Source organism: Sparus aurata, chromosome 22, assembly GCF_900880675.1.
Source record: "Sparus aurata chromosome 22, fSpaAur1.1, whole genome shotgun sequence".
NCBI classification, from domain to species: Eukaryota; Metazoa; Chordata; class Actinopteri; order Spariformes; family Sparidae; genus Sparus; species Sparus aurata.
This window is the reverse complement of record NC_044208.1, coordinates 5,521,305-5,546,976: the sequence shown is the minus strand read 5'-3', so window position 1 is coordinate 5,546,976 and position 25,672 is coordinate 5,521,305. Positions and strand designations below refer to the sequence as shown.

The following is a 25,672-nucleotide window of genomic DNA, read 5'->3' as shown; positions in this document are numbered from 1 at the left end:
TCACCTCACTTTCTGCTCTATGACTGACATCCTCTCCTCTTATCTGTCAGAGGAAAATGCACCTTGGAAGTATTGTGCCAGTAAACTCTACTCTGTTGTGTCAGAGGACAGAGGATCCGGTTACACACATAGATTATGCTGAGAAGTGGTGTAAAAGGAAGATGGAAGCATACCGTATAGCTAATAGCAACAGCTTGTCATCTAGTGCACAGGCCAAGACCTATTATGATCAAAGGGGGAGGGGAGTGGTCCTAAATCAAGGGGATTGGGTGTTGGTTAGGAATTTGGGTGAGCGTGCTGGGCCTGGTAAATTACATTCCAAACCAGAGAAGGGCGTATACATGGTCAAGGAACAGATTTCAGAATTTGGCGTATGTCCTCCAACCAGAGAACATTTAAAAAAAGGGGAAACTAGACAGCTGCACAGAATCTTGCACTTGTTGGTCAATGATTTGCCAGTGGAATTCCAATCACAGTCATCCAAGTCACCCTCGGAGCCATCACGCAGGCGAGGAAGCACTTGAGTGAGAGTAAATTAAAGGAGACTCACAGGATAAGTCAGAAAGAAGTTACTGGTTGAGGGTACCAGCAAACTGGGCCGAGCTGAGAGGAACAGCTACCCCTGATAACTAACCATGTGCCAGAGAAAGCAAACGCCAGACGAGCTGGCATTTCCTCCAATGAGGAAATGCCAGCTCAGACTCTCAGGGAACATGACAGTCCAAGACGAACAGAGCAAAAAGTAGCCAAATGTACCTCAGTCTGACTAGAATTGCCTCAACATGCATGCACTGTAAATGCTGTTGATACTTACTTCATGCCCTATACCCACCTCTGGCACCAATCAAATATATGCCATACATCCAATATCTATACCTACTCTTTACCCACCCCATACATGGTTATTGAAATAAAAAAGTAATCATGCACATAGTCAATGCCAGGTGCCACTTTCATTTTTGGGGCATGTGTAGTACACCTGAAGGCATATGACAACAATTAAGGAGGGGTGGAGGGGTTTAAGAGTGATTATTAAGGCAATTCTTTGGGGTTATTTTACATATTAAAGTGAAACTCTCGCCAAAAAGCAACCAAGGCTTTATTTGTGATTGAATATGAGTCAAACCTTCGTGTAAAAGCATAATTACGAAGAAAGAGGCACTTTTAAGATTTACCATAGTTTCATTTTTTGGGCAAGCAAATATGTTGCGGGGGCACTTTTACCATAGCATCAAAATCTCTATTTTTATTACATTAAGAAGGCTCGACACAACATGAAACTTTGCTCGTAGTATCACCAGGGTCTCTACACATGAACACGAGAATTGAGAACATTGTTTGTGTACACAGTGTTTACTAAAAAGAAGGTTTTTGGGCAACTCACATTAGTAGTAGCACCTCCGGCGCCGCCGTCACGGCATACAAAAAGTGTCACTTTAATGTTTGCTTTAAAACAGAAAAACACATATCCAGTAATAATGCTAAGAATTGAACTAACTGTGATTATGTGAATGTAGTGGTGCTGCAGTGAGGTTAGAACGTTTGTGCTGCTTGCTCTTGTTGTTCCAGGGAATCAGCAAGCACCCGCTTTCTCAGACGCAGTTCGGAGTGAAACACAATGCACTTTTCTTCATTGCTGTGAACTAAGAAAGCCAGGCTTCACTAATGTAAAAATTGTTATTTGCAACACATTCACACACGCATTCATGAACTGGTGGCAGAGGCTATCATGCAACACTCACTAGGAGCAGAAGCCATTCATAGGCACTTACACACTGATGTCTTCGCCTAAGGACACTTCAACATGTAAACTGCAGGGAGTAGGAATCAAACCACTGACCCTCTTGTTGGTGGATGCTCACTCTACCTCCCCCTGAGGTTTGGATGATTGTAAGAGTTATTTAATATCTAGTGTATCATTCAAAATTGAACCGAATTCTCATTTAACAAGCTTAGTAAAAGGTGCTTTATTTGGATGAAGAGGATCTCAACTGAAATTGTGCTTGGCGTCATACCATACGATACATGTTTCTTGGCAGAATAATGTCTTGAAAAAAGATTCTTTACTAAAATAAAAATGAAAAAGTTAACAAAAATGTTTGTGTATTCTGTCATTGACTGATTATTGATAGCTGTTGATGATAGTTACTAATGAGCAATGCTAATATGGCAATGTTCATTGTTCTAAGTGCACAGGTGCAGAGAAGGTTGTCATTGTATGGTCACTGCATATTAACATGGTACATGCAGAGCCTATTGTAGTCATGTGTTTGTCAGACATGCAGAAATGCAGGTGAATGTGATAAGCAGATTAGGCTGACAGCCAAGTAAACAGTCCCCAATCATTCTCCATGCTACAATGGATGGTAATACACACTGATATGCAAGCACTGAGAACCTGTTAGTAAGAGTCCAATTCAACTTCACACTGACATCATGTTTGACACAGGAATATACTGTTCAACCTGTGTTTGACCCATTCATGTCCCACTACTGACATTGTTTAATTCCTGGTTAAGACCTGGTAACAACTGTTATAAAAAAAAAGCTTGCATTAAAACAGCAGCACAAGAATAAGAAGCAGAAAAATACCTTGTCCTCAGCAATTACTTTATGTATATAAAGGGTTTTCACTTACTCATTTCTCTTAAAGGGGCACTGTCTATTTTTACACAACGTGTAAACATACACATACACAATTTTAATATTTGCAAGGTAATAATACCAACTTTTTCCATAAGTGAATAAACAAGCTGTTCTAAGTGTAAAATAAGGTCCCAGAACACAGTTTGAAGCTAGAAAAGGTGGCATGGTCTGCCACATATAAACAAAGTATGACATTGTGCTACCTTTAACGTCAGTTTGTTTTATTCAGTTTATTCAGTCATGAAACATGTGGTATCACGTATATGAACCTGTGTTTCTTGCGGTCATGGAGGCAGCTACCATAGAGAAGGTATGTGGCCTGTCTCTGCTGCCAGCTGGTTCATGGTTTAAACATGACGTCACAATTAAAGGAGCTAGTTGAAGGGCCATATTTAGAGAGCATCCTTACTATCATGCTATCAATGCAGTTTTGCCAGGTAAGCCATAGTTCCACCACAGCTCTGTGGTGTGTGGTCGTTCATTAACACCCTAAAATGAGTTTGCCCACACTATATTAAAGATCTCAGTCTTAGGGCTATACAGAGGCAACTAGACTTGCTAGAGTTCCTTGTAGACATTTCACCTCTTATCCGAGAGGCTTTGTCAGTTCGTACTTACTAGTGGGGAGCAGCAGGCTTTATACCCTGTGGAGTGTTAACTCTTACAGAGTCATTAGGTTCACATGTGAGTCGTTGTCCAAACCAGACATGCTGTGTGATGTTGGGGTCAACTGCGTCTAAGTGTTAATGGGCGTTAAGCTGTCTGGGAAGGAACTCAAGACAACATTGTAAGTTGGTGATAAGTAGTGCTGTAGGCCAGCTCATCTGTTTAGTGATGGTTGTTTCCAGTTTGATGTATGGCTTCTTTAACACCTCTTTCAAACCATCTGCCTTTCTCTGCCCAAGATGTCTACATTGCTGTCCATGAAGTTATGTCCCTTCTTTTTTAGATGTAGGTGGACAGCAGAGTCTTGGTGGACAAGCTTCTGCCACAGTGTCTGGGTTGTAGGGTTGCTGTCAAGTCAGGTGAAAGTCTGGTAGTGGAGATTGGAAAAAATTCACAGAGGTGACTCTCAGCCATCATAGACCTCTGTCTGCTCTTGGTCAGAATAAAATGAGACTATGTCAGATGTATGTATAGTCAAATAAACTAAGACATGGCACTCATTTAGAAATCTGGACTATTTCAAACCCCTGTAGAACTCTGACAGTGGGAGCTGATAGTAGCAACTAAATTCACATTGCATTTAAATAAGTTCAACTGCACGTCCTCCTCCTAATCTTTCTACATCAAATGAGAAAGGAATTGAGAACAAGTTAACCCTCTGAGACCTAAAATATTTTTTTATTCCTATTTTTGGTTTGCCTGTCCAAATCTTTGGTCACAAGTCCAAGTCAACTCTCTTACGGCTTATTACTCCTTTATCTATTAGCATACAGTATCAGCAGTATCAGTATTGTTAGTATGATCATTTTAAACAGATGTATTGCATTTCATTATGAAACAAAACACACAATGAAAGCTTTCCTTTCACGTTCATAATTGTATTTTGCCGGCCACATGAAAAAATAGCTACAACAGAGCAAGTACTGAGGTCCTACTTACCTACTGAGCCAGCAGCTTGGGGCAGCAGAACATGGACTATTCCATTACCAGCACTATGTGAACAAGTGTGGCAAACAAACACTATTTTTTTCAAAATATTCAGCCAATGCCTAACTGATCAGGAACCATTACTTTGTCACTCCGGTAGCAAAGAGCGGCTTCAAAGTATGGATGTAAGCAAAGAAGGGCAGCAGCAGGTGGTTGAGGTGGAGCGTTTACAGGGAAGACTACAGATCACAATCACTTGTATTAGCACCACTGCTGTTCGCTGTTTGTTATATAAACAAACTGCAAGCAAAATGACACATACAGTAAGTTACATGTTGTACAGTCTCTACATGTTGTACAGCCTGACTCAAACTGCTAACTCATAAGCTAACTCCGGGCATTACTGGGATGCCGGCTAGCATTTGACCTTGTGGTTTTTTGTCAATCTGAACTAAGTAAAATATTCCCAGAAGACATTCAAGTCCCCCGAAAGACACCCGACTTCGAGGCTGCATTATGGAGCTATAGTTAGGACTGTGATTGCACAGATCCAACAGAGCCCTCGTTGGACCTGCACAGCTGACAGCTTCAGGGAGAAAAGAAAGTAAGGAGCTAAGATTTACAGCTGAAATGTTCTGTAATCACTCCTAAATGACACAAATTATAGCACATACAACTATGTCCGCGGACCATTTACATGTTTGGATGTTTAAATAATTCAACTCAGCTGCTGCAATGGCTGCAATGTAATCGTATGGGGCAGCTCCAACAGTCAAAGCTGGGTTGGTTCTTAGAGAAGCCAAACCCTTACCCTTTCTGGGAAATAATAAGATTGTTTATGTTACCAAAAACAAAAAACAAGTTTAACGAGTCTCATTCTGAAATCTCCCAAGAGGTGAGTTGTTTCAGGAATATGACGGTGGAAATGTGAGTCAGAATTGAAGACAGGAGATGATTTACCAGCAAGAATTTATAAAGTCATTTATGACTGATTTTGATTTTTGAATCTAGTTAAGGCAACAACTGTAATCACCCACCTAACAAGATTTCAGAGTCATACCCTGGTTGATGGAAGGAGGCTGGTGTTTTGGCCAAAAAAAACCAAACAATTGTGTTAATTAACAAAAGGTTCTATCTCTGTTTGGAATCGTGTCCTTAACGTCAGAAAGTTAGAATGACGACCTCAGTGGTCAGTTGCTAAAACGAGTACCTTTAATGGACGCAACTTTCACGGTTGGAGTTGCCCCATAGGATTATATTGCAGCTAACTTGGGTGATCTGTGGGACTGACTCCAAAACTTCTGGTAAATATTAATCATTTATACACCAAAACATAAAGACAAAGGACCAAGCTTTACAAACACTGGGATTCCCTTCAATGTCCTTTTCAATGGCTGGATTATATTGAAAGTGCTGGTAAAAATGGTATTTCCCGATTTTCACAGTATTGCTCATGACGTTGGCAGACTGGAGACAATTTCCGGAGGAGTCGGTATGTGAGCAGCGAACCCGTCACAGACTTGCTTCACAAAGGGTCAAAGATTCCAATTTAGTCACTGGAAGAAGTTTACACTTTGCATTATATAAGATTTTAACTTTCTTTTTCTTTTAGGTTGAGAATGTTTGGTCATTCATTCTGATACAGGCTTGTGGGTTGTTGAAAACACCAGGGACGATGATGGAAATAAATCCAACACTAAGACTGTTCTAATCCTGACAGTCTGATAATGTTATATTTTATAAATCTATCTGAATATTATCCATAAACCATACCCAAACCAAGATCATCCACCGCTCTCCACTGTATTTACCTCGCAGATATGTAGAAATAGTCATTGCTAGTGATGTAATGTATGAACTTAATGAATAAATCATTAATGAAAGTGTTTTAGATTTCCCCCTACTACTCTTCCTCTCAAACTTTGAGCCACATATGGTCTTCAGGCCGCGGCTCAGTTCTGTACGCACATGTGGTTCGATTTAATGCCGTGGAAAGATTGAATAGGAAACTCAGAGAAGCGAAAAAGAGCTGTGTTCTTTCATATTGTAAAGTTTAACTGCATCTTTCGGAAGCTTTTATCAAAGCTACAGTACACTTTAGGACTGAGTACCTCCCTGGTTTATGTGGTGTTCAGAATTAGCCGAACAGAGTTCCTCTGTGTTATAGGCCCATGATGGAATCCTCTAGAAATGTAACAATACTTAATTCAGATTCGATTTGATCATTAAATTAAAAGATTATGAATGAATGCCAAGATGGTTATATTATAGAGGTTTAGCTCTGCCGGGCACAGTAAAGGGTCAGCATTTGTAACAGTAACATGGGGCAGTTACAGAAAGCAATCTAATGCTGATGTCAGCAAACCTCATATGTCCAACTTCGGTCTTGTTTCACATTTGATTAAAATGCATTATTGGCACCAGTTAGTAGGTCTTGAAATGGGTTTTATTGGAGGCTGGAGTGTTTTTCCAACCCTGATCAGCAGTGGCACATGGCAGCTGACATAGTGTGGTGCTAGCCACCTTAAAACACTAACTTTCTGGAAACGTCGATCTTGATCGTAGACTGGTAAGAAGAGCTGACCTCAGAGAGTCCTGCCTAAGCCAACACGCTTTATTCACTTTAGTGACAAGTACACTTAACCAAGCATGGGAGCTGAATCAGATTATACATTAAACTTTGTGGGATATGGTATTTTCTTTCATTTGTAATGCTGAGTCAACAAGCTGCTGAACTGTTTCTCTCTTGATCAGAAATTCATGGTAAGTGTTTTATGGGAGACTGAAACACACTTTATCAGCTGGGAAAGACTAGAATAATTTTGAATTATAGATATTCTTTGAAATGATTCAATGAATGACACCACTGTTCTGTCTTTCGACTGCAACAAAAACTGGCAAAAAAAACTTTTTCCACAATAAGGGCTGGAAACAGCGAGCGACTTTTTAAGTTACATCTCTAGATAATGTTACTGAATCTTAGAAAAATGTCATGGACATGTACGTCATTGGACCATGCCTAAGAACAGCAGCACAGCAGCTGGAAAAACCCATGCAAACATAGAGGCCAGCACAACAGCATTTAAAGAAAAGGTAAGTATACAAGAACAAAACATTATCAGGGGCTTTTGATGTGGAGGTAATGTTACTTTGAGTCTCTGACCTTTCATGTTTATCAGAATGAGTGTAGGATTAATCTCAGCTGTCAGCCATCTAAATCGTCTGTAGATGTTCACTAAAGGAATGCAGTATCTCTCTGTTAATGTTATCGGGCGCTGTGTTCAAACAGCTAGGCTTGAGGAACTATGAAATACATCAAAGATGAGCATTTACTGTGAGACTTTACTGAGGAATTCAACTAGACTACAAAATGACAAATTACCTGAAAGGCCTCCTGAAACGAAGGTGCATTTTTGCCAAAAGACTAAACCTAAAAATGTTATGGTGAGGTGCAAGAATGAACTCTGCTTTACTGACTGATGGTCCCTTCAAACCACAGTGATGACAGAGAGAACGCTCTGAGATGAAACCAGTCAATCATTGATGAAGACAGAAAAATATTTATTGGTTAAAATTGCTTTTCACAGATACAATTAAAGACTTTTTTGTTTTGCTATCATGCACTTACACTGTACAACAGTGGATCCCCATGGATAAGCATTGTTTGAATAGCTGCAACAAATGACTTTTGCTCCTTTCCTGTCATTGGAAGACATCTGTCACAGGACCAGTCAATGAGACCAGGGGTCAGATGTCCAATATTATGCACTGTAGTGAATGTAGTGTTATAAAATAAATTAGTAACATGTGTATCAGAAAACTCTTACCACTTACTGTGTGCATCATATAACATCTCTTTCACCAAGATCTCAGTGCAAACGCCATTGTAGCTGATGAAGATCCATAACACATGTAAGTACCGGCAAACTGAATGACAATTTTAAAAAATGACAAAAAAGAATAAAAGCCCGAATTGCAATTTATCCTACTGTTTGATAGTGGTTTGTGGAGCTACATTGGCATATATTTTAATATAACTGACTAAATATTAGTCCAGATCTATAAGCAGTCTTCTAAAAACTCATATTTTTAATTGTGACAGCTTGATTTACAGTACTAAATATCTATTTCTCAAGCAGCAATGGTTACATCGAGTCTGAAAAACAATAAAATACCTACAGAATGAAAAAAATCATTCTCTCAAATATGTAAAACACAGATAATCATTCTACTGTATTTCTCTACCACCCCCAAAGATGAAGAAAGAGAAGACACTCGTCGAATCAAAGACAGTGATAAAGCCTTCTTTTATGGAACCCACACAAAAACAGATCAGAGTTTGCTTTGTCACAGCAGCCTGAACCCTTGGCCCTGCCTCTCACACAGCCTCAATAGACAAAAATAAAAGGCACAAAATGAAAACATTACACCACATGAATTCAAAGTTTATCAGGAAACAACAGTCCACACTGACTGACAAATTTAGCTAAGAAAAATGTTTATACTGTCAATAAATATAGAGTTTGTGGGGATTAATGTAAGATGTTTACTGCGAGTTAGATATACTGTTTAGTAGTCAATTTTTCATCTTAGTGGTAGGTGTCCTACAGATGCCAAGCAATAAATATCTACTATAACCAATATTAAGCATTCTCCCATAACCCTTGCTTACTGAGTAACATACAAAGAAGTACCAACTGGTTATTAATACTTTACATGTGTATATATTTGTGAATGCGATGGCACTGGATAATAACTGTCTCTGCTGTGACTGAGAGACAAAAACTCTGATTTCAATAACAGACAGTTATGATGTAAGTCAAGTAGTGAAAATGTATTCATAATGTTGATTCCCACTTAAATTCGTCTATGTTACATGAGCAAACTGTGAGAGCTGCTCAATTCAAGTGTGGCTACAAGTCAAACTACCTTTCAATAGAAACATGTCGAGGCACTCGAGGCCAGTGTGGAATGTTATCATCATACTTCTCTGTTGGTTATGAGGATGTCTCATTCACCTGCTGCACTGAGGAGCCGCTGGCAGCTTTATAACAGCGTGCCCATGCAAGAGATCACAATGTTTCTATCAAAGCAGAGGACTGTCCTCCCCTGACAAACAATAGCACTGGTTGTTGAACACAATCATTCGACTGTGATATGATTTTGAAGTGTTCTTTACAATAGATTGGTTCCAGTCGTTTAAGGAAGTGGAAGTAGTGCGACATCAATGAACGTAAGTGACTTCAAGACTGGAGAGTTCACATCCTGTTTCCAACCAAAACTCACACATTCTTTTTTTTCCATTAATAACCTCAACTAAGAAGTTTAGGTCAACTTAACATTTGTTTGTTTGTTTGGGCTTTTTATCCAGAACTGTCCATGGCTGCAGTTGGAATTATTTCCTACAATCTAAATGGATCCAGTTGTGTCCACCCTCAACACACTCCTTCATATCACTCGATATATATGGTTTGGGTCATCAAGATAAAGTAAGGTTCTGGGTCAGGTGATAGATTTATTTCTTGCCCTACCGGAATCTACTTTTTTTCATTACTTTATATGACAATGCTCACTGATCAACAGAAGAAAAAATAAAACACTGTAAATAAACCAGAGAAAGCCTAAAAAACAAAGATAATGTTCATCTGGCCAGATGTTAAAAAGACACAACTAAGAAGGCAACCTATTGTAAAGCTATGACCACACCTTCAGATCTCAGTTATGAAAGTAGTGAGTAAAATAATGTCACCGATAGAAAGAGTAGCAAAAATGATGAAAACAAGAAAAAAACAAGAATTTTCTTTTAATGAGAGCTTGACCAGTGTCATCCACTGTGCTTGAACTGATCGTACTGGTTCTAAGAGGCGCCTGTTAGACTCTTGCACCGTTCCTCTGACTGTTCTGTTCTCTTACAGCTGGGTTAGCTCTGCTATAACGTAATCGTAAACATCACTAAAAAAAAAAAAATATCTGCAACTTGTACCTTTGACAGTGTTACATAAGTTGTAATGTCTCTTTGATCGACTAAGAGTCTTTATGCTGAAGACAGTGATCGAGGTTAGTCCAACCTCTTTTATGAATCTATGTGAGTGTGTTTCCTGATTCTCTGGCTGCAGCCGCACATCCCGTCAGCCAGGCAAAGGTGGGAGGAGGAAACAGGGCTTACACGTCCAGGTCGTCTGGCCTGGCTCGGCTGCTCATTCGGCTACTGGCCCGGCTACATGGTCTGGCCTCCATCAGCGCCAGCGGCTGCAGCTCATGTCCTGCTGATGAGGACAGTTTCTTATGCTCGTGGGTATCATCGGGGAAGTCAAAGGCCTGCGCGTGGGAGTTTGAAATAGTGCTTCCTCCACCGTTCTGGCCGAGTCGGTTCTGCTCGGTGGAGTAGTTGGCCCAGTTCTGCTCATTGGCCTGCTTATTATAATTACGGCATGAGCCAGTTCCTCGCTCCCCTGTGGCCAGCTTGTAACCTGGGGGGGACATGGGTGAGAGTGGGGCCGTCGGGGAGGAACAGCCATTATAGTAGGCGTACTTGGCGGTGGACAGGTCTTTAGGGGTGGGGCTCAAGGTGCCTCCGCTGGGGTAGAGTGTGGGCGGCTGTTTGCCCTTCACACGGTCTTTGATCCTCTTAAAGAACACATAGAAAAGCTCGATGATGTTGAGCAGCAGGGACACAAGCGAGACCACCAGCATGAAGATGATGAAGACAGTCTTCTCCGTGGGACGGGACAGGAAACAGTCCACCCTGTGTGGGCAGGGAGACCTCTCGCAGGTGTAGACTGCAGACAGGCTGAAGCCGTACAGCATCCACTGAATAACCAGGAAGCCCACCTCGAACATAGACTTGAAGAAAATGCTGACGATATAGGTTCTGAGCAGGGCCCCCTTCATCTTCACTTTGCCGTGCTCCTCAATGCCATACTTTAGCTTTTTCATCTCGATTTTCTTCAGTGGGATGTCAACATCACCTCCGTCATTTTGCACAGCTTTCAGCAGCTCCTCCTTCCTGTTGAATTTCTGTTCCTTCCTGTTCAGATAGAAGACGTGAGCCAGGTAGAGCAGCGTCGGGGTGGACACAAAGATAATCTGCAGGACCCAGAAGCGAACGTGGGAGATGGGGAAGGATTTGTCATAGCAGACGTTCTCACAACCAGGCTGCTGGGTGTTACATTTGAAGGCAGACTGCTCGTCTCCCCAGGCTGATTCCACTGCAGTGCCCAGGACCAGGATTCTGAATATGAAGAGGACTGACAGCCAGACCTTCCCCCCGGCAGTAGAGTAGGCCTGGACCTTGTCCAGCAGACGACCCAGAGCACTCCAGTCACCCATTGTCAGGGATTGTTAGCTGGTGGAAAAAGGGACAATGTTGAGCTTGGAATAACATTCAGACAGCACGATCTATTAGAAATGAGTTCAGGCTGACACGATGCAGAATAACATACGTACGCTCCAAACAGTAGTTTTGCTTTTTAGCAAAGATTAACATTCTCAGCATTCCTGACATACTGCATTAATGTGATTAAATCATTGAAGGAGACGAAACTAAATGTTTCATGACGCAAAACACAAGCTAATCCAATTACCGAAAGCAGCAGAAAACACATTTTGGTTCATGCAACCCTGCCCTTTGAGCCCGCTAAAGGATGTGAAAATAGGAAATAAAATCTCGCTCATTAAGTAAAGAAACTCTTTCGCAAACCTCGAGTGCAAAACAAAGTGCCTCAGATGGAAGTGATAGAGCAAGTTGGAGAGTCTGTAAATCCTGAGCAAGATAATCGAATCATGGGCCAAATTCGTTGTTAACCACTCCAATACTAAGAACTATGGAGCAAAGACATACGTGAAGAAAAGTTAAATCATCAAACGCAGTTACTTTGAGTATCCAAACCCCCCACCAAGTCTTCTCTGAGTCACAAGTGCAGTCATCCACCTGGTGAATGCCCTTGGAAAGAAAAAAATCCACATTTCCAATATTTCAGTCACATGAGAGGATTCTACCTACAGTACTTTTCCACTGGGCTTCTAAACCTCCTTCTCAGGCAGTCAGACTCTGCCAAGTGAGACCACCTGCTTGGTCTTGGTGATTTTAGGCTAGTTTAAAAAAAGTGTGTCAGATTTTACACGTGTTAACAGCATTTAAAAAAGTCTGACTCTCCACTGCTCCTCTTGTGCGAGATCAAAAGAAGACAAAGATTTATACTCGGCCGCGAGCCTCAGCCCTGCAATTCCTCAATAGTTGCTCTCACAGTGCGAGGAGTGGAGAATAAACGAGAAATATAACACACGAAGCTGAATCATCAGCAGGCCGAGCTTATGTGCGGGGCACAAATACAAAAAAGGCGTCAGGGAACAGTGGCAAATCTACTGAATGCTGCTCGTCTTAGCCAAGCTGTTCAGAATGACTTGGCTGGGAAAAAAGCTGCTTGGTTGTGCACCAATCTGATACGTTTGTGTGGCAGAACCGACACTGTTGCTAAATCTCCTCAGAGGGCCTCTGCTGAGCTTCTCCCCTCAGCGCTGCAGAGACGTCCTGCAGATCCACAGAACATCACCTCTGAGAGAATTAGCCCAGTATAAAAGCCTGGTGTCCGCTGAGTTCCTGTTATCAGTTTACCTCTGGACACTGTGACACAGCTCAGCCCAAAACTCCAATAGACTGCCTCTCCAGGGTGCCCTGCTGAAAACTCAGTGACACTTTCAATTCACTGTGATTAAAGCCGAGCCGCAGCCAGAGGACAGCCTGGGCTTATCCCCTGAGAACTAGTGCCCCCTTTGGTCAAAGTTTACCATGACTGTCTGCTGTAGATGCAGTTAAATCAGTCGGTTCAAAGCTGAAGGACAAAAGAAAATTGGGAAAACTGCTGAGCAACTCTGGCCAAGTTATCATTACAGTGAATTAACACAACACAATGCCAGACAAATTCTGAGTAAATGGTTATATTCTTTTAGTCCTTTGGGACTTTCTTGCGGGTCTTTAAGTGGTTCACAGTGCAAAAGAAGCAGACCCACAATGTGATTTTAATATCACTTCATTACAAACTGCTGGTTATAAAGCCATCATAATCCTGCTCATTCCGAGTTCATGAGTCTGATGGCGGTTGGAAACAACTGAGAAGAGCCGTATAAAGTTGACCACAGGTCTTGTGAGGTGATGAAGACATCCTGACCCTGATGAAGAAGATCTTGGCCATGCCTTCATGAGGAGGTAAATGTGGATAAGTAGGAACTTCCCTCGAATCCACATGGTGCCAAACATGTGCACTCACTATTGAAAAAACCCCACACACTGTATCCTATGACCTGGAAAATATACTGCATGCACTGTCATTCTGTAGAAAATACCATCAGCGTCAATAGTCAGCCTCCAGGTGTGTCGAACATGAGGAGGAAAAACAATGGGACTTCATAAGGAGTCGAGGACAATAAGAACCAATATTTCTAACAGTTGTGGGTCAGAGAATATCCCGCCAGTTTATACATGACTGAGTCTGTCTGCTGAGAATGACAAAGGCAGAGCAGAACAATAGACTCCAACACAATGACTCTCAGCAGACCCCCTCAGATCTGACTGAAAACACTGTACAGTGGTTTACAAGTCTGAAAGAAAGTCTGTTGAAAAATCCTCCAAATGATTGAACCTTCCAGTTTCCTGGTGTCCAGCAGCTGCTGCGCTGCGCTGCGCTGCGTCAAGGGACAAGCAGGAATCTTTAAATGTGAGACATCACTTGCCTCCTATTTAAAGTGCCAAGGACAGATCAGATCAGATCAGATCAGAGGTCCACACTGAAGCATAACTTAAAGCCAGCGCAACAGCTTCAGGTCGTGTTGACTGGAAAAAATGAATAAAAGTGGGCTGACGCGTTCAGGACTTCAACGCGCCCCGTCTGATAAATAAAGAATAATGAAGAAAAGTTGAAAAAAAAAAAAAAAAAAGTTCGGAAAAAAACTTTTTCTGTATGGGCACGCATGCTGGTGGCTAAAGTTTTGTTTCTGACCGCTGGAGAAGGGAACAAACCAGAAACAAACTTTCAGAAGTTTTTTTCCCCTCAAACTTTCTACGTTCCGCTGCATGCAGCCTGGAGCGCACCGGAGACTTCCACACTGATCCTAACGGAAGTACTGACAGGGAAAAGTTTCTCCAGACACGTTCTTTTATGAAAATACTCGAAAACAGGGCTTTAACTTACCTGGAAAGTTTGGGAGAGAAGGAACAGGAGTCACAGAGACTCTCTTCGCCTCTTGTAAAAAAAAAAATCACTGCTCGGCGAAGACGGAATCCAGGTCTGGGACGAGGAGAAGTGAGTGGACCTGGTCAAAGCTCTCTTATAAGAGTCCCGTCAGAGCAGATGTAGTCACCTGATCTCTACGTCAAGACCAAGCTACTGGGCTGCTGAGAGGACAAAGACGGAGAAGACTACGGGAGCAGCCAAGGTGTTCAAGTTCAGGCTCTGCTGTTTCATTCAGAGCAGACCAGCTGTGCCTTCCTGAAAACACACACATACAAAGTTTACAGAGATGCGCCTGTTCCCAAGTGTGTAGTGATCTGTGGACCAGTGGAACTGAGGGTTTCTAGGCCTGCTGGAGTACATGCTGCACTTAAAGGGGCACTGCGTAGTTTTAGAGAAGACATTCAGACTTTCAATATTTACTTTAATATTTAATATCAGCGAGGTAATACTACAAGCCCAGAAACGTGTATTTTCTCTATGACTGAATAAACAAGCTGTTCTCTGAGGAAAATTAGATCTCAGAACACTGCTGGGAGCTAGAAAAGGTGGCAGGGTCCGCCACATATAAACAAAGTAAAACAGTATATACTGTTTTGTCCTTTAAGGTCAGATTATTCATTCAGTCGTGAAAACCAAGACAGTTTGTCTATTTAGTTTGTTTAGGCAGAAAAAAAAGATCAGCCAATGAGGATCTTTCTCTTCTCATTAACATTTCTTCACCCAAACTACAGAGTGCTCCTTTAAAGGGGTTAAAGTTACTAGAGTTGCATGTGTGATTTTTGTTTTTTTTCTGTGCTGCTTCCTTCACTACATGTATCTGATTGATTAATTTGATTGGTTAATCTCCTGCACACAGAGTGCCCAGCCCTCATGGGTTTTCAAGACACCAACAGTACTGCTGCAGGGGTCAAACAGTTCATTTCATTTCATTTTGTCACAAAATCACAAAGTCTTTTGCAGCTTGATCTGAAACAAATCATTCTGCCTTCTCTCCCGAGCATGACAGAGAGAATGTGCGCCGGAGAAGGTTGCCTTCCTGAAGCACAGCTCACGTTTTTAATAATCATCCAACCAAAACAAGGCAGCATAACAAGAGGACAATTAAGCAAAAAGAACATCTCTGACATAATCACAGAAAGGACAGCAGAACAAAAAATTGAACATCACTCTCCATTTCACCTCGCTCACACAACAAACACTGGACAGAAGCCTGTTTGTGACATTTTGTCCACTGGTGACTGTAGCTAATAACTTTCCCATTATTTACCTGATCAGCCTAAACTACCTTTCATTAAGGCGGTCAGCCAGCTCATTAGAAAATCATTTTCTTGAAATAAGACAAACACTGTTCACATCTGTTCACCTCAAAGGATGTCAAGAGTTTTCTGTCAACTTTTTAAATAATTTAAGTTTTTTTTTGTCTTGTTTTAAGACGAATATAGAAACAAAATCTCAACAGTAGCTACAATATTATAATATTATTCATTATTTTCCCATAAGTGAATAAACAAGCTGTTCTCAGAGGAAAATAAGTTCCCTAAAGACTGTTTGAAGCTAGAAAGGTGGCAGGGTCCGCCACATATAAACAAAGTAGCAGTAACAGTATAGATTGTGTTTGATTATTCAGTTTTTTCAGTCATGAAAACAAAGAGAGTTTGATTATTTTGTCTGTTCAGGTAGGAATAAATCAGCCAATGAAGATCTTTTTCTTCCCATTAACAGTTCTTCACCTCAACTGCAGAGTGCTCCTCTAACGGCTGCACATCAGACACATTTACCTGTTAAGATAAGACATGTCTCGTTTGTTGTTTTGAAGTATTAGTCTGACAACAATAGGCTGTTTGTCTTCACAATGCACTCACAGTGTAATTATAATGTGCTTGTAATGCTTCATTCCGTCATGCCTCCTCTTCTAATTATCCTTTGCTTTGGCTTAAACTAGAAAAGCTAAGTGTGGTTATGAAGTCTTAAAAGGCCTAACCATCTCCGTAATGGTTTTTTTTCAAAGTAAAATGGTTTAAACACGCTCCCAGAGGAAAACTCCTACAGTCAGATTAAAACCGGTTCATATTGAACAATTCTTATGTTGGGTCTCCCATACTGCCCGTCCAAGTACACAGCACCACCTAGTGATGGAAAGTTTGCAGTGAAGGCTGCAGGGGCATGACAGGGATTCATGCACACACACACACACATACACACATACACAATTAACAGTAAAGTGGTAAAATGAGACAGCACGATGCAATCATAAATTTAATATACCTTGATTCTGTCAATTACTGTTGTCAGATGGTATGGATGGTGTTACAGTGTAATAGAAGCATGAGGTTTAGTTTGATACTGGTTAAAAAATCCTATTCCGTCAGTGATTTCATTTCCAGCTAAAGCTGCAAGCAGAACTGAGCAGGGTTGTGCAGCAGTTGAAAAGTTCTGTAACTGTGCAGCCCTGATGACAGTACAGTGATGGATACATATTCTCTCAGTTCTATTGAGGCTTTTTCAATTAAAGCTGCTGGTTTCAATAAAAAAAAAAACTTTACGGTAACAAAATCTTTATTTTTTGGATTGTGAACCATATTCCTGTGACACCCTCTCTATGTTCAAGAGTAGGCTGGAAACTTTCCTTTATGATAAAGCCTATAGTTGGGGCCTGCACAGGCTCTCAGCTATGCTGCGTGACTTCCCATGATGCACTGAGCTCCACTCTCTTCCTCTCCATCTGTGAACACATGTCTCATTAATGCATGGCACTGTCCTGGCTTCTTCCCCGGAGTTCCCCTACATTTATTGCAGCAAGACATAACTCATATTGTCAATGCAACACTTAATGTGACATGATGATAGATTATCCATTGTCCGTCATTGGAAACGCATGCACTTGTTATCAGAGTGCTGTATCTTTCAAGATTTTTTTTTTCATTCATGCAATTGAGCATTACAGTGAAAACATGGAATGCTTATTGAGTACTGATGATATTCTAAGGCACAGAAATGTTTGATAATTAAAGAATCAAGAACCTCACACAATCCATCGTCAACTGTTTAAGAGTAATTAAGTCAAAATAAAAACAAGCAAACTTCCAAGACTGACATGTATAACTCAATCAAGTGTCTTTCTCTTTACTGATCAAGCAGATGTGTTTGTCATCGGTGCAGAAGTCGACCAGGCCCTGAGCAGTCAGAGGCATGAGTGGCACACCTCCATACTGGTTGCTCGTGGCCTGCCAAGATGGGTTGGATGGGCACGGCTGTGAACTGAGCGCATGCTGCTGAGCTAGTCGCTTTTTGCTGATGGCTCTGCTCCTGTTGCAGAGCAGGTATATCATCTCTATGATGTTGAGCAGCACCGAAACCCCGGAAACAACAAGCATGAATATGATGAAGATTGTCTTCTCTCTGGGACGGGAAATGTAACACTGTGCACCGCTGGTATGCGCACAAGGTAACATAGGACAGTGGAAGTAGCTGACCATAAACACAGAGCCAAAGATGTAGAATTGGCCCACACTGAATCCCACCTCCAGAAAGATCTTGAAGACCAACTGGGTCATGTAAGTGCAAAAGAGGATGCCTTTAATCTTCACCTTTCCTCTGTCATCTGTATACTTGGGCTTCTTCTTTACAAACCCAGTTCTGTCCTGTAGCTGCTCCATCATCCTCTTCTCTTTGTGGATGATGTGGACGGCATGGCCCAGGTAGAACAAGGTGGGTGTGGACACGAAGGTGATCTGAAAGACCCAGTAATGAATGTAGGATATTGGAAACATCCAGTTGTAGCAGGCATGTTCACATCCTGGTTCATGGGTGTCACAGGTGAACTCTGACACTTCGTCTCCCCAGACTTTGTCTGCAGCAGCACCCAGGACAAAGATCCTGAACAGGAAGAGGACGCTCATCCAGATCTTCCCCACCACAGTGGAATGAGACTGGACCTTGTCTAGAAGTGAGGATAAGTAAGACCAGTCTCCCATGGCTGTCAACTAATGTCTAAAGTGGAGGAGAGACACACAGACGTCAAAACTACACTTGACATTAGCACAAGATTAATTACCACAGTGTCTGTGATTCCTATCAGGGCCGTAGCTGCCATAGATGACACTGAAGTCAAGTCATCTGTATTTTTTCTGGGTCTTCGATATCTTAATATATATATATATATATATATATATATATATATATATATATATATATATATATATATATATATATATATATATATATATATATATATATATATATACATATATATATATATATATATATATATATATATATATATATACATATATATATATACATATATACATATAGAGAGAGTTGCAACTCATGTTAATAATGATTTGTAACTGGTTAATAAACAGCGTATAGTTCATGTATAAACATTTGGATGGATTTTCACATTTGCTTGATAAATGTTTTATGAACCTTTTCACTGGTTCTAATTAACTATAAATCTACTATTTATCAAAGGCGGTTATTATTAAGTGTTACCCATGTTAATAAAAAAAAATGTTCTAGCATAGAAATAAGTTTAAATAAGTTTAATGAAGTTAAGTAAAAATGTCCATACTTCTTACTTATCCTCTTCTTTTGTCAGAATTTGAGCCAAGTTACATGTGCTGGCACTGGCAATTTTTCCGAAGCAATTATTGTTCCGATCAAATTGTAGATAAATGCACAGATTTATCCTGAAATATTTTGTCTACATAAAACATATAGAGCTGGAAATTAGTTAAACTATATTCTAATTCAGTGTGAAAGGCCAAGTCACAAAAGCAATGCAACTGGTATTGGAATCTGAATCGAAGCCTTTAAACTAACTCACTTGCTGTATGTGGTCATACTTTTAAGAGCACTAAGAATTCTCTATTCTTTAACAAACAAGAGAGCAGCAGGTCATGTTGTTAATTGTTCATAGTCCCTCAGATAACACCTGCTGAGGAGCTCTCTTAAAAACAAGTGAAAGTTTACATTTAAGCATGAAGAAATTGGATGAATAAGTTTGATTCTTAAGTTTATAAGCAGGACAAAGGTGTTTTATCTCTGCTTCAGCCTAAATATCACTCGTATCAGTTTGATACAGACGCAGAAACGGATACAGATGTCTCAAGGCAATGGCTTTACAAACCCACAAACACACCTGACACAGAAACAAGGTACTAAATGGGTTGTGGCGTTAGCAATAAGCATTCAATTGATTTGTCCGTCAAAAACACTGAACTTCCTCCTGTGACATCACAGCACGTTTATGAACAAGAGTTTGAATTCAAGGTTGCAGATACATAAAATGTACTCGCCTGTCGGGATCAGTAATTAGGAATTCTTCGCCGTGAGCCCATCACAGAAGAGCCGGGATGTGGGTTGCAGAGGACATGATGCCCTGATCAGAATGATACTTAAATACTGTCGAGGCCCGTGGGTTTGGTCTTCCTGACTCAGACACGTACACTTCTTGTTTCACTCGGTTGCATATGTCTCGATTTTGCTGAGTCTGATGAAAACGTTTCTGCACACCCTCTTCCTGTAAAGTAAGCTCTGACAAACTTTGACAAAACATTTGTTTTAACATTCCCTCACAGTGACAAACAAGTCCTCCCAGGTGTGTCACACATTACACCGACAATGTATCTGTGTGTTCATTTCATAGATACGCCCTGTTTATGGCAAATTTATTTAGAAATCGGCAGAAATGATACTCAGTCGAAAGGTGAAGATATGCGATTGCAACACGTTGCTGGGACAACAGGGATGTATTAAAGCACGTAGCACGATGTCATGGCGGCAAGTCTCAGACAGGCCAGCTTTTTATGGGAAGAGGGAAGGTCAAAAGCATTTTCCATTGAGTCAGAAGTTTTGAAATCCCTGACTGGAGATGAGAGGTCACTTCATGACCGAGCATATTAAAAAATACGAAATATGTTTATTCAACTCAAACTGTCTATATGCATTCCACATACAAACAGCGGCTGTATCCGCACTTGATAGCTTATATTTATAACTGCTGCAGATCCTGTGAGTCCTGAAGACTTCAAGGTAGAGCCTCAAGGATGTGTAGATGGTCTAATTGACCTTATGATTCCAAAGGATAAATAATGGATATATAAATGGTTGGCACCTCATCTCCCTGTTGTTCTGTGTTCATAGTCCATCCATCATATCTACTGTCAGTCTTATTTTCCTGTGGGGGGTACAATGTGCCACCCAAAACTTCACCCATGGTGACTGATTAAAGATTGTGGCTACTGGGACTGGGAAGATGTGGGCTCCTCGTGTGGCAATCAGACATGAATCAGGAAATCATAATGGCAATGTTTGTTACAAACCCAGATGGCATATTCAAGACACCCGTTCATGATATTCACCATCAAATTAATTGACGGTTATTCCAATAATGAAAATTCACCATGATCAACTTGTCCTGAGTGTTTTTATCCCCATCTGGGTTAACATTGTATATCCTCCCATCCCCACTGCCAAGTTCATGCTTACACTGTAACGTGTCCCATGGTACAAGGACCCTCTTTAAACGCAGGCCATTGGCAATTTGCACATGTTGTACTTTAACAAACCCCAACTCTTTAACCTGAACGACTTCAAATTTTGTCGGGCCAATCTTTACACATTTGCCATTAAAGGTTATTAAAGGTTTGAGTTTTTATTGAGGGGCATTGAAAAGGAAAAACTGAAATATCACATTGACATCAATATTCAGACCCTTTAATCAGTATTAAGTTGAAGCACCTTTGGCATCGACTACAGCGTGGAATCTTCTTGGTTACAGTGCGACAAGCTTTTGCGCACCTGGATTTGGCGGGTGGTATTCTGCCATTCTTCTCTTCGGATACTCTCAAACTTTGTCAGGTTGGATGGGGGCCATTGGTGGTCAGCCATTTTCAGGTCACTCCAGAGATGTTCGATTGGGTTCAAGTCAGGGCTCTGGCTGAGCTACTCAAGGACATGTACAGAGTTGTTCCTGAGACACTCCTGGGTTGTCAGCTTTCCCTCAACCCAGACCAGTCCCCCAGTCCCTGCCACTGAAAACCATCCCCAAAGAATGATGCTGACACCACCATGCTTCACTGTTGGGATGGTATTGTATCCTTTCGGTGCGTTTTTGCAAACTGAAGAGAGGCTTCAGTCTGGCCACTTTGCCATAAAGCCCAGATCCGTGGAGTGTTGCAGTGATGGTTGTCCTTCTGGAAGTTTCTCCCATCTCCATACAGGATCTCTGGCACTCAGCCAGAGTGACCATTGTGTTCTTGGTCACCTCTCTTAACAAGGCCTTTCTCCCCAGATTGCTCAGTTTGGCAGGGCGGCCAGCTCTGGGAACAGTCTTGGTTGTTCCAAACTTCTTCCATTTAAGAATTATGCTGTGCTCTTGGGGACCTTCAATACAGCAGAGTTAGTTTTGTAGCCTTCCCCAGATCTGTGCCTTGACACAATACTTTCTCTGAGCTCTGCATGCAGTGCCTTTTATCTCATGGCTTGGCCTTTGCTCTGATATGCACTGTCATCTGTGAGACCACATACAGACAGGCGTGTGCCTTTCCAAATCACATCCAGTCAACTGAATTTACCACAGGTGGACTCCAGTCAAGGTGGAGAAAACATCTCAAACATGATCAAAAGAAATGGGAGGCACCTGAGCTGAATTTCAAGTGTCAAAGCAACAGGTCTGAATACTGATATCAATGTGATAGTTCACTTTTTTCTTTTTAAGAAATTAAAAAGGAAATTATTCTGGTTCTGCTTTGTCATTATTATGGTGTATTGAGTGTTGATGAGGGGAAACATTTATTTAAATGATTTTAGCATATTGATTCAACATAATATGTGAAAAGCGTGAATGGGTCTGAATACTTTCTGGATGCACTGTATATGTGTCTAGATGTGAGATATGTATAGATATATTATAACTGTACTACACTTTTACTGGAGAAAAGGACAAGGTATTTCATCACTAATCAGTGACAGACAGTCATGTGGTTTGGGAGTGTAAATGTGTCAGTCAGTGCTGATAATGCAATGTCAGCCTACATTTTAAGAGGGATGTGAAAGAACCCAAGTTACAGTGCGAGGGCTGACTGAGGAAGGCAGCGGTCATAACCGAGGTAGGAACAGTTCTCAATTAATTTTGTACAAATACATTTTCTATTATTGATGACTTGAAATTTGAAAACCATGATGTTGAATTCTATTCAATAATTTTATTTCACAGGTCTCATAAATGTTTGATTAATCAGTGTAGTATAGCAAAATGCTGTTATGACATGCTACAACACATCTGAAATCGTGTTAAGTGTTGAGATGGTGTAAATCTAATCACACATGTAATTAAATTTAGACTATATTACACACTGTAATAATACTGGATTGGAGGCTACAGCAATATTAGCATTGGTGTAGATAAATCATTGTGTTTGTTAGCTTCACTCTTCATTATGTGATATAAAGTATATTTGCACATGTATGTATGTGTGTATAAGCTTTTTATCGTCAAATATTTTATTCTTTTGTTTTCCCATTCATCAAAGCAACTCATCCAAAACATGTGCAACCTCTTTCCTGATGGAATATCAATGTTGCATTACAGTGATTATGTACATTGCTTCTCTATTGCATTTTTCATGCTGCACATTTGCACTAACTTGCTGCTGCCTCTAAATGCACTACCCAGCCTACCTCAATGCTACTTTGTACCTCATGTAAATACTATACATTTCTTATTTAGTTTATTAGTCTATTTTATTCTATCTGACTTGTTTGTGTCTGTGTAACTAACATATAGACTTGTTTGTGTCTGTGTAACTAACATGCTGTCTTATGTACTTTACACGCTGTCTTGTTTGTGTCTTGTTTGTGTCTGTGTAACTAACATGCTGACTCGTTTATGTCTGTGTAACTAACATGTTGACTTGTTTGTATCTGTGTAACTAACATGCTGACTTGTTTGTATCTGTGTAACTAACATGCTGACTTGTTTGTATCTGTGTAACTAACATGCTGTCTTGTTTGTGTCTGTGTAACTAACATGCTGTCTTGTTTGTGTCTGTGTAACTAACATGCTGACTTGTTTGTATCTGTGTAACTAACATGCTGACTTGTTTGTGTCTGTGTAACTAACATGCTGTCTTGTTTGTGTCTGTGTAACTAACATGCTGACTTGTTTGTGTCTGTGTAACTAACATGCTGACTTGTTTGTGTCTGTGTAACTAACATGCTGTCTTGTTTGTGTCTGTGTAACTAACATGCTGTCTTGTTTGTGTCTGTGTAACTAACATGCTGTCTTGTTTGTGTCTGTGTAACTAACATGCTGTCTTATGTACTTGTGTTGTTTGTGTCTTGTTTGTGTCTGTGTAACTAACATGCTGTCTTATGTACTTGTGTTGTTTGTGTCTTGTTTGTGTCTGTGTAACTAACATGCTGACTCGTTTATGTCTGTGTAACTAACATGTTGACTTGTTTGTATCTGTGTAACTAACATGCTGACTTGTTTGTGTCTGTGTAACTAACATGCTGTCTTATGTACTTTACATGCTGTCTTATGTTCTTAATGTGCTGACTGTGTACTTTACATGCCGATGTGTTTGTGTCCGTGTACAGCTACTTCACATGCCTTCAGTTGGCCCCTGGGGACAAATAGCGTTTTTTGAATTTAATTACATTTTAAAATGAGGTTACGTAAATCTACTTGTTCATAAAGAATATGTTAAATTGGGACAGATTAAATGAAATCTGCCATGTAGCTTGTCCACGGTGTATTCACTATTGCTTTCTTTTCTCTTGTAGTCTGGCATCATGGGGGAGTGGTCCATTCTGTCTGCATTGTTGGACAAGGTACAGTCACACTCCACTGTGGTGGGGAAGGTCTGGATGAGTGTCCTTTTCCTCTTCAGGATCTTCATCCTGGCTGCCGGCATAGATAAAATATGGGGAGATGAACAGTCGAACATGAACTGTAACACACTAAGCCCCGGCTGCAGGCTGGCCTGCTACGATCGATCTTTCCCCATATCACACACACGCTTCTGGGTCCTCCAGATCCTCTTTGTCTCTACACCCACGCTCATCTATCTGGGCCATGTCCTGCTGGTGATTCGCCGAGAGAACAAGCTGAGGGGACGCTTGGAGCAGAAACTTGGTAAAAATGGGATGATTAAAGCTCCAAAGTATTCAGACGAACACGGCAAAGTGCAGCTCAAGGGCATCCTGCTGTTCAGCTACATGCTGCAGCTGCTGTTCAAGATCCTGCTTGAAGTTGCGTTCATTGTAGGCCAGTACTACATTTATGGCTTCATACTTATGCCTACTGTGATTTCATTTGCCCAATACCCCTGTCGGACACCAGTGAACTGCTTCATCAGTCGTCCCACTGAGAAATCCATCTTTATCATCTTCATGCTGGCGATGGCCGTCCTCTCTGTGATCCTCAACATCGTGGAGATGTTCCACCTAATGGTCTCCAGGATAAGGGAAAAGAAAAGGAGGAACAACAATTTGACTGAGAGAGTTACACCTTGATGAATGACTACAAACCGAGATATTCAGCTGCTAGACATAACTTCAGGGTACTCTATCTATCTATCTATCTAGACCACAGAATGCCTCACCCTCCCATGTGCACAAGTCAGGGTTTTTAATACCCACACCCACCCAGCCCATTATGAAAGCCAACTCTTACTACTCCATGTAGAGCTATTCAGCAACCTGTGCTCTGCTGTGCTCTCAGAGGTGCTGATCACTGCTGGGGGTTCCAGCACAGAGCGCCCTCTCTCTCTCTTTTTCCTCTTTCTCCGGCACTCACAGCTGTGGGAAAATCTCGGCTAAATAAAAAGAGTAAATGAAAATAAATGAATTGTTGTTCCAAACATCTGTAAGGTATTAATTGTTACATTCAAGGAGCAATTTGTAATACCCAGTCACCTGCTCCAGTTGTACTGGGGACAGTACTTCACCCTTTCTCAATAATTAGTTCAAACTCTTTTTTGTCACTTATATACTTCATTCATTTTAATGCAAATATATCATTGCAAGTTGTTAAAATTGTAAGAGACTGAAATAATTACTACTATGTATGTTTTTACTCATAAACTCACCATTCCTTGTCTGAATTGTTGAATTATTTTCTTACGCAGTATGTAAATAAAACTCTCGAAGGTATACATTGATATTAAATTCTGAGCTCTATTGGTGGAACAAAC

General features: G+C 40.8%; 3 protein-coding genes across 3 annotated transcripts; 1 reads left to right on the top strand and 2 right to left on the bottom strand.

Moving 5' to 3' along the window:
- Positions 1-7,779: 7,779 nt before the first annotated feature.
- On the bottom strand, positions 7,780-14,780 carry gja1b (gap junction protein alpha 1b). The gene is made up of 2 exons (XM_030404649.1): positions 14,427-14,780; positions 7,780-11,584 (listed from the first exon to the last, which is right to left on the bottom strand). The coding sequence occupies exon 2, from the start codon at positions 11,566-11,568 to the stop codon at positions 10,402-10,404; it is 1,167 nt and encodes a 388-aa protein (XP_030260509.1). The 5' UTR covers positions 11,569-11,584; positions 14,427-14,780; the 3' UTR covers positions 7,780-10,401.
- A 1,913-nt stretch (positions 14,781-16,693) lies between these two features.
- LOC115573734 (gap junction Cx32.2 protein-like) lies at positions 16,694-20,016 on the bottom strand. Its single transcript, XM_030404651.1, has 2 exons — positions 19,769-20,016; positions 16,694-18,458 (listed from the first exon to the last, which is right to left on the bottom strand). The coding sequence occupies exon 2, from the start codon at positions 18,440-18,442 to the stop codon at positions 17,576-17,578; it is 867 nt and encodes a 288-aa protein (XP_030260511.1). The 5' UTR covers positions 18,443-18,458; positions 19,769-20,016; the 3' UTR covers positions 16,694-17,575.
- An 11-nt stretch (positions 20,017-20,027) lies between these two features.
- Positions 20,028-25,641, top strand: LOC115573735 (gap junction Cx32.2 protein-like). Its single transcript, XM_030404652.1, has 2 exons — positions 20,028-22,582; positions 24,261-25,641. Exon 2 carries the CDS (start codon positions 24,270-24,272, stop codon positions 24,990-24,992), a length of 723 nt encoding a protein of 240 aa, XP_030260512.1. The 5' UTR covers positions 20,028-22,582; positions 24,261-24,269; the 3' UTR covers positions 24,993-25,641.
- The last annotated feature ends 31 nt before the right edge of the window (positions 25,642-25,672 follow it).

Bases quoted from the DNA above. Each gene is read 5' to 3' on its own strand.
- gja1b (XM_030404649.1), bottom strand. From the start codon at position 11,568: ATGGGTGACTGGAGTGCTCTGGGTCGTCTGCTGGACAAGGTCCAGGCC.
- LOC115573734 (XM_030404651.1), bottom strand. From the start codon at position 18,442: ATGGGAGACTGGTCTTACTTATCCTCACTTCTAGACAAGGTCCAGTCT.
- LOC115573735 (XM_030404652.1), top strand. From the start codon at position 24,270: ATGGGGGAGTGGTCCATTCTGTCTGCATTGTTGGACAAGGTACAGTCA.